The 13,231-nt window shown below is 45.0% G+C and overlaps 1 protein-coding gene, 1 long non-coding RNA gene and 1 pseudogene across 4 annotated transcripts in view; 2 read left to right on the top strand and 1 right to left on the bottom strand.

Moving 5' to 3' along the window:
* LOC118609348 overlaps positions 1–4,112 on the top strand; it is a 258,174-nt gene extending 254,062 nt beyond the window's left edge. The window contains exon 3 of the long non-coding RNA XR_004953320.1: positions 3,408–4,112. This is a non-coding gene — a long non-coding RNA (uncharacterized LOC118609348). The remainder of the gene's footprint in view (positions 1–3,407) is intronic.
* The window catches only part of LOC107507182 (zinc finger protein 705A-like), a 32,957-nt gene continuing 19,776 nt past the window's right edge, over positions 51–13,231 (bottom strand). For 2 of the 3 annotated variants that reach the window (XR_004953318.1, XR_004953319.1), the window contains exons 5-6: positions 590–767; positions 51–221 (exon numbers count right to left, since the gene is read on the bottom strand). Coding sequence is in view for 1 of the 3 variants with exons in the window: in XM_036228515.1 (XP_036084408.1) it covers positions 4,292–4,467 (176 nt within the window). In the remaining 2 variants the exon portion in view is untranslated. Of the gene's footprint in view, positions 222–589; positions 768–4,151; positions 4,468–13,231 lie in introns of those variants that run through there. The other variant, XM_036228515.1, reaches the window with a different exon arrangement.
* On the top strand, positions 10,014–10,132 carry LOC118609807 (annotated as a pseudogene).

Below are 13,231 nucleotides of genomic sequence, written 5' to 3'. Positions count from 1 at the left end.
TTCTAACGGCCCCCAGTGCTCACCTTGGTCTCGGTTTCCTCACTGTCATCGTCGCGAAAGTGCCCTGCTTTCCGCAGGTCCCGGGGAGTCCATGGTTTTCGGTTCTCCTTCATCTTATGAAAACCCAGGGCCTGGGGGGCCAGGGCACCGGCCCAGCGCTTCATGGGGCAGCCGAGGCAGCTTGCCTTGTGCCCGAAGGCTCCGCAATCCTTGCACTTCACCTGTTGGGGGAAGAGCGAGAGGAGGGAAGTGAGTCAGCATGAGTCACAGGCAGATTTCACAGGGCAACGAGGGAAGGGGGGGGATAGCAGGACAGATGCATGGATGTCGTAGACAAGTTGTGGAGAGGGGAAAGAAACGCGGGGCGTTCTAGGTGCCAGGATGTTGAAGATTTTAAGGGGCATCCCCAAGCCCAAGCCTGGGGAAGGGGTCCCTAGGCAGATGAGCCGTGGATGGGGCGGCACCAGCGAGTCAGGTCCGCAGAACTTGCCCTCTCCAAAACCGTCCCCGCCGTCCTGCTCGCAGAAACACCTGCCCCCACGCCCCAACCCCTGCCCTGAGTCCCACTCAGAGCCAAGCCTCTCCTCACCCTGGGATCCTCCTCCTCTGCTGGGGGAGCCCCGTGCGCCATTCCTGCTCTCCGCGGCCTCTTCTCCTTTTGGAGTGTGCGGGGCCAGCGCTGCGCGTCACCGCCCGCCATCTGCCCATCTGCCGCACCTCCTTGGGCTCTCACGTCCTTCTTTCTCAGCCGTGGACTAGGGCGATTCCTGAGGACAAAATCAAAGAGGACTTTCAGTGAATTGGAAACAAAGGCCATCAAGCGCCGCATCCTCCAAGGATGGAAGAAGAACCCTCAGGACCACGAAGAAGAAACAGCCTCCTCATCCTGTCATGCCACGTTCCCAGACCTCTGACCACCGTCTCGCGATCCCCTACGAGGCAAGGCCCCCGAGGCACACCCGAAGGGTTTGGGCGGGCATCCACGAATGAGCGGCTGGCTGCCTTAAGAGACGTTGCTGAAGTCCATCCCAACGACTGCCAGGAGGAGAGAGAAAGACGGTCTGCCCTCTGACGCACTCCATCCTTAACGCCGCCTTGTCTCCTGTGGCACACGCATTCCAAAAGCAAAAAGGAAGGACGTGCCCCTCTGGAAAAAATGTCGATGTCCCCTTTCACAGAAGCAGAGGCAATTTTCCAACGCGAATTCACCTAGAAAGCATACCTTTTCCTCTCCCTGATGGGAAGCCTCCCAGCTGAGGGGCTCAGCTGGGCTTTGTCCACCTGCACGGCGTCCCCGTCCCATCTGTAACTCGCTTCTGCGACATGGGAAGTGGATCCGTTCGAACTAATTCTTGAAAACGGATCCTGTCTTTGGGCTTTAACCGCCCCTAAGAAAAACCCAGCAACTGCTCACGCACCGGCCCTCGCAAATCACAGTGGCCGGGCCCATTGCCTCCTGGAGCTCCTCCGGGGGTCACGGTGAGCCGGGAGGAGGCGGAGTTTGTCGGACTCACCCGCTCACAGACATGATCGCAGTGACAGTCTCCTCGGCCCATTGCCCAAAGCCGCGGGGCTACCTAGATGTCCTAGAGTCTCATTTCTCTGAGGGTTCATCTGAGGACCGCTCGCAAAGGAAACCCACCTGATACCCGGCTGCGCTCCTTCTGCCTGTCAGCGGGTCCTCGGAGAGGCTGGTGCTGGGAGCGCCGCGCTGGACCTCTGGCCGCGACGCAGCTCTCGCGGTGACTGCGGATGGGGTCGCTGGGGTGCTTTCCGGCTTCGGGTGGACTTAAGCGCTTCCGAGGTCACGTGACCTGCACAAGGTGACCATCCAATTAGCCCGATCCCAGCATTCCTAGCGGCTTTCGAAGGATGTCCTCCCCTCGGTCCTTTGCCATCCGTAGGCGATTTCCGCCCAGACGCGCGCGCGCGCGCGCGCATCCTTTGACGACTCGGTGTGTTCTGTAAGGACAATGAACATTCGTGTGCCAGTCTGTTTCCTCCTGCACGTTGAGGCTTTGGAATGGGTGACGGTCGCATCCGAGAATATGTGTCATGGCAGTCCACTGGCGTGTGCAGTTCTTTGGCATTAAGAGCACTCATATTGGGCCGCAACCATCAGCCTCGTCCACCTCCCGTGCTTTGCACGCTTGCCTACCGCAACTCCGTTTCCGTGAAACACTACTTGCCCTTCCACGCCTCACTGCACACGCGGTCCGCCGCCCCTCTCTCTCTGTTTCTCTCTTGGAACTCTGGGAAGCGGACTGCTCTAGGAAATCCCGAGGAGAAGAGTCCGACCATATCGGTCCTTTAGAAGCCGGCTTCTTCTGCGCTTTGCTTCGTGACTCAAGTCGCTGTCTCTGAGAAGTCTCCATGAGGACACATGGAAGTCTGTTTGATCCCACGTCTCGGTCTTTTCCTTCGGGTGCACGGGCAGGGACTGGGCCGAGCTCGGTAGGCCCCCTCGCCACTGGGGCGATATTTGGCTTCGTTCTCCCATTGCTCTTCCACTAGCCATCCGTCTGGCCAGCGGTGCGGTCAGGCACCTGAGTTTATATGTGTGGAGAGACCTGTAGCGCCGGAAACGTCGATCATGCCCTCCGGGCATTTTCGACCGCTGTCCAGGGACCAACGAGTCCTCCCTAGCACTTGGATAAATAACAGCCCCGCGCCGGGTGCCCCGACACCGGCGCTAGCACAGGTGGGGAGGCTCGATTCGTCAAGACCCTTGGACCTCTGGGTACTTTCCCCTTTTCACGATCTGAGCAGCTTTGCGATCCCGTTGCCTTCTTCCTTGGCCTCTCATTTATGATTGGTGCATCCATCCGCCAGGATGGTGACCCTGGGCGGGCCCTGTATTCCTGGCCCCGCCCCGCCCCACGGGACTCACGGACTGCGGGCCTCCCTGCCTGGACAGCAAAGGCAACGCCCGCACCTCCCGCAGCTGCCTCCGGCCTCCGCCTGGCCCGCCCCGCCCCCGCACCCCCCTTCCCAGCTCCCAAGGGCTGCCTGCGCCCAGTGTGGCCGCCGCTGGCCTTCACCGGACCGAGTGCACCTTGCGCTCGCTCTCGGGACCGCTCTCCGGCGGCCGACTTCAGATGGCGCAGTCTGAAGAAAAGTCCGGTTGGAAGGTGGCAATTGTACGCATTTCGGGCCCGCCGCGCATCATTTTGGTCCCGTCCTCTTCAGTATCGGTTCTTCGCTTTTCACCTCAACCGTTCACGAAACAAAGTCGGTGAAGATAGCCAAGAGTATTAAGAGCTGTTAACTGTGCTTTCCTCCTCCTTTTCCTCCTCCTCCTCCTTCTCCTCCTCCTCCTCCTCCTCCTCCTCCTCCTCCTCCTCCTCCTCCTCCTTCTTCTTCTTCTTCTTCTTCTTCTTCTTCTTCTTCTTCTTCGCCTTCTCCAGATGATGATCGTAGCAAGGGAAATCCTGAGAAGTGCAAAGGTGACGTTCATCACGATCCGAAGAGAAATAATGGCCATGCTGATTCCCCCCAGAGTGCGTAAAGGCAGCCATCTGTCTTTTCACGGGCAAGCGGAAGTGGGCGTCCTAGGATCGCAGGAGGAAATGTTTGCCAGAGGGCAGGGGAAAGGAGCGCTCATGTGGTCTTTCTAAGGACATCGTCTCGTCAGAGCTCTCGTGCTTGTCTTGACGCTTAGTCCGAGCTTTTAGGAAGTGAGAGAACGTTGGGAGCCTGTGACTGAGGCGTGCCCTTCGGCCCGCACCTCCAGTGCTTCTCGAGCAAGGCTGTCCGTGACGGTCACGGGCAAAGCTTAGAAGAGCTCCCCGTCCAGGACTCCGCGAAGACACAGGGTCTCCGTGACTCGTGGAGTGCGATTCGGGATGGCGTGACCGTGACAGCTCGGCGGCGACCGGCTCCGGTGCGGACCAGCGGGAGACACGGCCTGCACCTCGAAGCTCTTCGCGCTTGTGCATCCACAAGGCGCGCTCGGACGCGTGGCCCGTGTGAGCGCCATGATTCAGTGCAGCTGGGCGTGCCTCGGCTTCAGTGTTTCTCGGAAGCCAGCGGGCCTACCAAAGCCCCCCTTCCTCTCAGTGAAACCACCTTGGAGGAATAATCATGGTTTGGAAACTTTCCAGAAACGCTCACGCATGAAAAAAAACCAAGCACACAAAAGGTCAGCTTGAGCAGATTTTTATTACTATCAAAAGGAAATGGTCAAACACATGGTTCGTGGGCAGTTCAGAAACCAAATGTGCAAAACCGCAGGGCAGCTGCGCATCCTGATTTGCACGGAAGTATCTTCCCATGCTCTAGCAGCCTCATCTCAGCACGCGTGTGCGGCGGGGCCTTCTAAGCAATCACGTAGGTGTGCCCTTCCACGGTAGCCCCCAAAGTCAGACATTAGCACACCGCATACAGAATCGTCACCTATCTTCCTAGATGCAGTAGAGTCTAAACGTTCCTTGGGCAAACGGACTTGCTGTCCCATACGATCACTTTCTAATAAAAAAAAAAAAAAAGACAAAAGTAAAGTAAAAGTATACTGCACGTGCCGGTTCAAGAAGCATGGACCTCTCTTTCTTAAAAACACGCTATTGGAAAAGATCGCTTGCACTTCCTAACCTAAAACGGTGGCGCTGTTTGCCTCGAGTGTTAGCCCCCGCGGGATGACCTCGTGGTTCCCCTAGTGGACACGCAGCAAACAGCTTGGGAATCGCCCATTGAGTGGAAGAGGAGCAGCTACTTGCTCCTGGTGGCTTCCCCTTCCCAGTTGAAAGGTCGCTTTTCACCTCAAGCGTTCACGAAACAAAGTCGGTGGGGATAGCCAAGAGGATTAAGAGCGTGTTAAGTGTGTGCTTTCCTCCTCATCCTCGTCCATCACTTCGCCTTGCCTTTGCGTTTCCTCTTGCCTCAAAGAGGAGAGAAGGAAGAAGAGAAGGGGAAAAGAAAAAAAAAAGAGAAGAAGAAGAGAAGAAATAAAGAAGAAAAGAAGAAGAAAAGTAATTAAAGACTAGAAGTACGCTGCTCCACCTCCTCCTTCTTCTCCTCCTCCTCCTCCTCCTCCTCCTCTTCCTCCTCCTCCTCCTCCTCCTCTTCCTCCTCCTCCCCCCCCCTTCCCCATGCTGGGTATGTGCAAAAGCCCCCGGATGTATGTATGAGTCAAATCTTCTCAATTCAGGCAACTTTAGAAGTGTTTCATACTTCTTGCTCTCAAGCCTCCGTTAGACTTAACGGGACTGCGCCTTAGTTGGGGGCAGAGGCCGGGATATCGTCAGTCAACCTTTTCTACGATCTATATACATATTTCACCTACATAGGTTGCGTTGGTGTTCAATATCGTCCCAGTCACAGTTCCCTAATACAGTGGGCCACCGTTTTTATATCTTTCAAGGTGATCACCCCTCTCATGCTAGTCATCAGCTGTCGTTGTACAAATATCACGATGTTAAGGACTCTCTTTCCCTTCAGCTTCTCACGTATCCTCCCACCCCTCTAAATGATATTTTAATTCGTCGACGTGCTACCGCATTGCAATACATTTTGTTCCTATGAACGTGGAATGCAGCTTGCTTTGGGGATTTAGGAAACGACTGTGAATTGGACGGGTTCTTGTCTTTGGATGATTTCCAGTGGCTTTGCTGTGCAAATAGTCATGTGCGCACCCAGGACGAAGGAGAATGTCGTAGTGTCGCGGCAGGAGTGCACAGCGCAGTGGTTTCTCGGGCGGCCCGGGGCTGGGCATCTCCCATTCCACATATTTTCCCCTTTTCAGTTCCTAGCCTTATGAATTACAGTCGGAGACTCTCGAATCTTATGCTTAAAAGTGACTAAGGCAGTAAGTAGGTCTTCAGATTTCCCACCCCACACAAACGGCAGCTATAGGGGGTGACGGAGTGGGCGGATATGTGGCAGTCCCTGACCGTGGTGGCGCTTTCCCAGCGGCCAGGGAGAGCGGGCAGGTGGCCACGTGGTGCACCTTAGCCATGTACAGCTTTACGGGTCCTTTGTAGTCTCCGCGAAGTTGGAGAGCAGTTTCTCTCATGTGGGGAGTCATCCAATGGGGCACTAAGTAAATCAATCATACTTGTTGGATCTGTTCAAGGCTGTATTTACTACGTCTTTTGAATTTCTCCTTTGTTTTTAATTCGATGAATAATTTCATGACTTTGTCCTTCATGCTTTGTTAATGTTGGATGATCCTTTTTTCTTTAGCGCCACTCAAGGCTGCTAGACTCATTTGCAGTTTCATCTTTCCTTTTTCAAAGCGCCAATTCCTCGACAATATTTTGTTCCCTGGGTAATAGATCTCACCTCTGGGAGTAATTTAATCTACTCTGTCTTTTGAAACTCACTTGTTTCAGCAAGTTTTGGAAGGATGGCCTTTTCTGCCCAGTGATATGGTAACTGGTTGTATTTTTTTGCAATTGGATGTGTGTCTGTGATTATGTTTCTGGAGTCCTTGGAGATTCCTCAGTGTTATTTCTTGATGCAGGAAGAATCAGGCACCTCAGCAGCTTTTTACCTCTGATGTGTTAGAGTCTACTCTATGTGCAGGACTGAGGGGCTCTGGGGAGGGATATAAAGGAACCACCAAAGGTCTAAAAGAAGGGACATTTTGGTGTCTTGTTTTGTATTAGTCATTTTTTTTATTTTTCCTAATCTTTTATTACGCAATCTTTTCACATTTTTAAGGGTATTATAAGTGGCATTCTTGAATTTTTTTTCAACTTTCAATATGTGCCAACTACTACATATTTATGTCACATCATTTTATTTAATGTAATTTTAGTTATTTTTAATTCTTTACATTTCTCTCTTAGGTTGTGCATGACGAATAATATTTGGATAGCATTTGTATTGCCACTAATTCTTTTCTACCATTTATACAGACTTCAGGCCTGACTTTCCCAAGGTTTTGCTGTTCTAAGATCTGGCTGTGATCTAGGCCCATGGATAAGAATAGGACTCCCAATTTAAAAAATATAAAAAACATCCTTCAGGTTATTGTATTATGCACATGTGGCTGAATGCCACTATTGTACTCTGCTATGTGATTTGGTCTCCTGGAGAGCAGAAGAGGAGTATAAATGATTGGAGCCAAATAAGTTCACACATTACCATGTGCCCCCACAATAGACTACACTTCCCAACAGAAGTGTGTTCCACACAATAAAGTTGGTTTCTGCCATTTCATTCTCATGTCTACCTCTTTTGCATTCTTCCAACTGGATGGCTCACCATTGAACCTTTTCTTCTCGGTCAGCAATACCACTGACACTTGGTGTAGCTGACAGATTGCCAGTTGGCCACGACAACTTATATAATTTTTTTATATATATAATTAGGTTTTGCACACAACATTATGCTAGTTATATTGGCAATAGGTCCCCAACACAGTACATTGATATTTTTGTACACTTCAAGGTGATTACCCTACTAATTCTAGTAATCATCTGTCATTGTACAAATACCACAATATTATTCACTCTTTTCACCATCAACTTTTCACCTCCATAAATTGTATTTTAATATATTGACAGTCATCACCAAAATAATGAATTTTCTACATAATGACAATCGTGAGAGAAATAAATCATTTTAATTATGATTTTAAAATTAAACTAAGCAGATATAACTCAATGAGAATCCCCCTGGGTAAATGGTCATGCCCTGACTGAGCTGGAGGCAGTGTCCTAGTGTTGCACCAATCTCTGTGTTCTGTGCTAACAAAGAGCAGCAAACGTTTGAAGCCCAGGAGAACCTGTGTGATCACGACAAGTCCTGTGTAAATTCGCCCAGTAGAAACTAGTGTGCTGACATGTGCACTTTATCCTTCTCCTTCCTTCCACAACACAGTCCAAAGTTTCATTAGTTCCACAAGATGTCTCCTTGCATATGGCTCAGTAAAAGGCAGGCTGGTTTCCTAGGCTAGCTCCAGCCCTTCCTGCTGGGCTTAAAATTCTACCTGCATGTCATGCTATGTGAGCATCAGTATATTATCAATACTGTCCAGGTGCCCTGACATCTAGTCCTCACAGAATCCTCTTGGTCATTTTCATTCCCATATCTCAGCTCATTGCCCCTGGTGGGTGGCATCCTGTGCTGCTGGCCAGTACGAGTGAAATGAAGTAGCACTAGTCATCTGGGCCTTGTTTTGTGGAGTTAGAAATGTCTGAATTTTTTCAGAGGTCAGTTGCGTTCTCTGAGATTTACAATTGAGGTTATTAGTTTTCCATGGACACCATAGGGGACTGAGAAAAAACAAGAGCAGAAAGTTCCAGGACATCCTTTGTGCACATTATTTGCCAGAAATAGAGGCTCCTATACACCTAAACTGACATAGAATATTTTCTCAGGCTATGGGACAAGGTGATGCCTTCCCTTAATATTCTAGGTAGAAAAGACCAGTTTCTTGGTCCCAGAGGTGATTTAAAAACATGTCTGGAGACTCATAGGGGCCATATAATAACAACCTGAAAAATGATCCATGAAAGAAAATGTAATAATAAATATAATGATGTACAACCCTAGTGACCATGAGGTGATCATAATAACATAAATAGAAATAATGTTAACAATGATAACTACGTTACACTAAGGAAATTGAGATTAGATCTGTATTCTCATGAAAACAGAGAAATGAAATAACACACTTTGATAGTTTAATATCAGTTTGTTTTTGATTTTGCAGATTATTGTTTTGACTGTAAAAATAAATGAGGTAGCCCTTTCAATAACTTAATTCCAGAGAGAAAATATATCTGCACAATCATCAGTGCCAGTATGCCACTTCTACCATAACTACTCAACACAATACACTGTGTACAAGAAAGTTGCAGAAAGTAAATTTGTCAAAATTTAATTTCCCCTATTCAACAAACTTCCACAGTATCCCTTACTACCAAACACTTTTTTGTTGTCATTGATAAATGAATTTTAAGTCAATTCATACTGTAAGTAATAGATATTCATACTGTAAGTAATAGATATTTAAGTCCATTAAGATTAGGACAGGATGGTGGACCAGTTCTATTTTCTTTAATGAAACCATTAGATTTTTTATTGTTAACTGTTGAAACAGCTTATTATTCTAACGAAAACATATCTATTTATTCATGTATGTTATTGGTATCCAAAATTTAATTACACACTGAGGTAGAAAATGAGAAAAATATTAGAAAAGGAACCACGTCAATGAGCAAATGTTGGCCCATCAGTTAAAAAATATAATAGGGAAACTCCTTGGACAATTCTTGCCATAACCAAGAGGAAAGAAGCCCCCTTACATTAAAATATATATGAAAATATTCAGTAATTATGAAACTAAGAAATTCTGAGTGATCAGTCACACTGATTGAGTCTTCAAAAATTAAACCAAGACAACATATAAATACATGATACTATGGAAACTATTGAATATTGAGTATCAAAGGGAAACTACAGATAAATGGTATTATATTTATGGAAATCTAGGTATCGCTAAGTTAAAATTATTCCCTAATGTTTTTTTTTATTTTTTATTAAGGAAAAAAGTTACACATTACAATCTTTTCTTTTATAAGAGCAAGTTAGGAGATGTGCATATGCTGCTCCTGATTTGATTCTTCTTGTTAACCACCAATACCTGATACTCTGTTTCCCACCTACTGTCCCAGACAAAGGCCTCTTCTTCAAGAATCACAGAAGTCATCATGAATGTCAAATAACAATCTATATAGAACTTTTGAAATGAGTACATGAATCAATTTCTGTAATAGTATTTATAAAATTTGTAATATGCCCTTTGGTAATGAAAACCTTCTGAAGTAGGTATCACACATGGAGAAATAATGCTATTTCCTAATATATGTAAGAGAAAATAAATATAAACAGAGAACAGTCTATTCTAGGAGCAGAAGAAAAGTGTAGAAAAGAAACTGAAGAACTGTCTCTGAGCAGGATCTGAGCAAGTCCAAATATTGCAGATAGTACACAAAAACTTTAAAACGACTATTCCAATGATGCTCAAAAAACTACAGGAAACAATAAAAAAAGAACTGAAAGAAGTCTATGACCATACTACCATGAACAAGCCTGATCCCATCTGATCTCAGAAGCTAAGCAGAGTTGGACCTGGTTAGTACTTGGATGGGAGACTACCTAGCAAGATCAGGTGCTGTCGGTGTAAAAAATAAAAAAAAAATAAGGGATTGTAAGATGACAAGATCCCTTGCAATCTGTGAGGTCAACCTAGGAGTGCCTTGCCTAAAAAATAAAAAATAATTTAAATTTAAAAGAACTGAAAAAAACAGGAAAATAATGTTTTACCAAATCAAGAATTTCACCAAAGAGATATAAATGAAGTTAAATAGTAATTCTAGAGTGGACAAACACAATAGCTGCAATATATATATATATATATATATGATGAGAGGATTCAAAAAACAGAATAATTCACAGAAAAAAATAATCAGTGAACATGAAGACAAATCATTTGAAATGACCGGTCTCAGTTTATAGATGAGCCAAAGATAGTCCAGCTTATTAGGCTATGTTGTTTACTTCACGACAGACAGGACCTTTATCTCAAAAGGCCACTGTCACTAAAGTCAAATTTTTCCAACTGAACTGTTTTAAACACAGTGCAAATTAGTAAATTTTAAGTCATTTAAAGCCTGCCTACTAGGCATAGCCCATGAATTTTCACCCAACATCTGCTAGCCATAAATAAGGTAAACTATGAATATAAAAGCATTTAATCTGCTATCAATTCATAATTTTCATACTCAGATACTCCCTATATTGCAGTTGAGAGATCATTTCCATAAGTAAGCCCTTACATCAACATTCTCCTCTTGGGAGTTTCTTTGCCATCCTAGCCTTCTGGGTGTTGGCCCCACACTTATGCCACTGGAGGCATCATCCTGAGAGGGCCTTCTCCACTGAGTCAAGCTGTCCATGTGCCACCCTAATAAATTTTGCTGTGCGATTCTGTTACCCTGTGCTCAGATACTTGTACATGGTAAGCTTTGAAATTCCACAATCTCAATTCAAGTACCCAGCATGCATGTATAGGGTGATATAGATGAATTCCATTGGGATGTGAGCTCCTTTAAGAAGGGAGTGTGTATGTCAATCTAGGGAGCCCCTGCTCTAGCATGAGTCCCACCGACAGAAGGCATCTGGACCTGCTTTTGCCCTCCTGGAGACATATTAGGGCAGAAGAGGTGATTCTTGGCTCAGCCATTAGAGAGAGCTCACATAAGTCTTGTTGCTTAGAATTATAGCTCAATGCAATTACAGCAGGAGTGCAAAATATATTTCATCTTAGGAAGACAATAGAATTAAGTGTTCATCATCTTCACACATGACTTGGCATTTTTCCTCCCTGACTCTACAGTACCATCATTTATGAAGATTAAAATAAATAATAATTATATATTCACTTCAGCAATATTGGTACTCATTTATTTGGTCTTAGGCCCATGGTCTGTGGATTGTGTTAGTCTGGCAAAATCACAAGTCAGCCAAGTGAAGCTCCTAGAAGCATTTCCTCTTGATATTTAGGTTCAATATTGTTGTTAGTTAAAGGATGTTTCCATCTCTAAAGACAAAGTGGGAAAATATCCTTGTAACAAACTTCCTTTGCTTGGGAAAATAAGATTGCATTAATTGTAAGGAAACAACTTATGTGCTGGCTGATAGGGTTAAAGACTTTATCTGACTGCAGCTGTATGTTCTGGGCTGCTGTGATGGAAAAACAGCTGTGGGGTGACTGGTCAGAATATAAATCAGGAATGACCTAAAAGATATAGAGTTTGGTCATGGAATTTACTCTTTCCTTCACGTAGCTCAATTCAGAGATCTTGGGACAAAGTTCAAGGAGCTTTTTGTAGACTGCACAGAGTTGACTGTCTCTCTGGCCCCCAGTTTCTTGCAGTAGCTGAGACTTGGAGCAAGGGGACAATAATATGTCTTTGTTGCTGCTCCCATGACCTTGTCTGACCAGGGCCATAGCATTCTGATATCTAGCACATGGGACTGAAGATTACAATTATATAACCACTAAGACTTGAAGAGAGACAGAGTGAAGGGAGCTAAGGCATGTAGAAAGAGCTGCTAGAGAAAGCTTGTGTGTACCCCAGATCTGTATTTCTACCCACATGCCAAGGCATACATACCTGAATGTGTGTGTTCAAAATTGCATAAGGGAAACTAGAACATCATTTAGCTTCTTTAATGACAAGTTTTATTGTTTAAATACTATCAAGTAGTGATATATTTTTAAAATTTAATTTCTTACAAAATTCTACATTTAATATTGCTAGGTTACTTTATTCTTCTGAAATTCATGTCACTTTTATAAACAAGTATTTTCTCAACAATCTCAAATGTTTTCCAAGTAGTATGTTAAAGGATTATTTTAAAAGTAACATGCACACACACATTTTCTGATATGAAAACTAGCTGAACTTTTCTTCATACTGATTTTAGGATTACTGTCTTCTCAGGGTGAGAATCTTTAGGTTGACTAATAAATAAGGGATAAATGAAGGACTTCCCTTCCTGACATAGATAGTGCTTTGTACAATCTAAATCTTCATAGATACCACAGATGTTGCTCTATTAATAAAGAACTTTTTTATGATTTTACATTGAATAACTTCATAGAATATATTTTTTGCAAGAAATATTTGGTATTCCTCAAGAGGCTTTAACTTATGATTTCCTCTTTTAGTGTTTATTCTTTGACTGAGTTATATTTTGCACACCAAGCCTGATACTTGGCTGAATATTTATTCACAGTAATTATCGACCTCTGATTAATCTCACGTGAAGTTTGTTTATTTCACCAACAATTATAAATGAAGAATGATGAGTTACTCTATGCACAAGTCATCCAGTATTTGTAAAATTTAGAGCTGTTGCTGGAAACATGGAAATATTAGTATATTTACAGTGTGAGTTCTGCCATGTTATCTTAGGTTAGTCCAATGACTAAAAGTTTTGACACTTAGATAGAATGCATATGAACCCATTCAGATATAAAACACCGATGGAGGAATTATTAACATTGCTTGTAGATGTTATTTATTTAATGTGTGGGTTCTCTTGTGTGTCCAAGTGGTAAAGATATAATTTTGATGTTTGTTCCACATTCATTACATGTATAATGCCATGTCCTCTCAGGTCAGAATATTTACAGAAGGAATTCATAATTTTCTCTCCAGTGCTGGGTTCCCTCATGTCGTCTAAAGGAAGAATGATGACTGAAGGATTTCTC

This window comes from Rousettus aegyptiacus, unplaced genomic scaffold (genome assembly GCF_014176215.1).
Source record: "Rousettus aegyptiacus isolate mRouAeg1 unplaced genomic scaffold, mRouAeg1.p scaffold_m13_p_11, whole genome shotgun sequence".
Taxonomy (NCBI): domain Eukaryota; kingdom Metazoa; phylum Chordata; class Mammalia; order Chiroptera; family Pteropodidae; genus Rousettus; species Rousettus aegyptiacus.
Note: the sequence above shows the minus strand (reverse complement) of the source record. Positions and strands in the feature narration are given on the sequence as shown.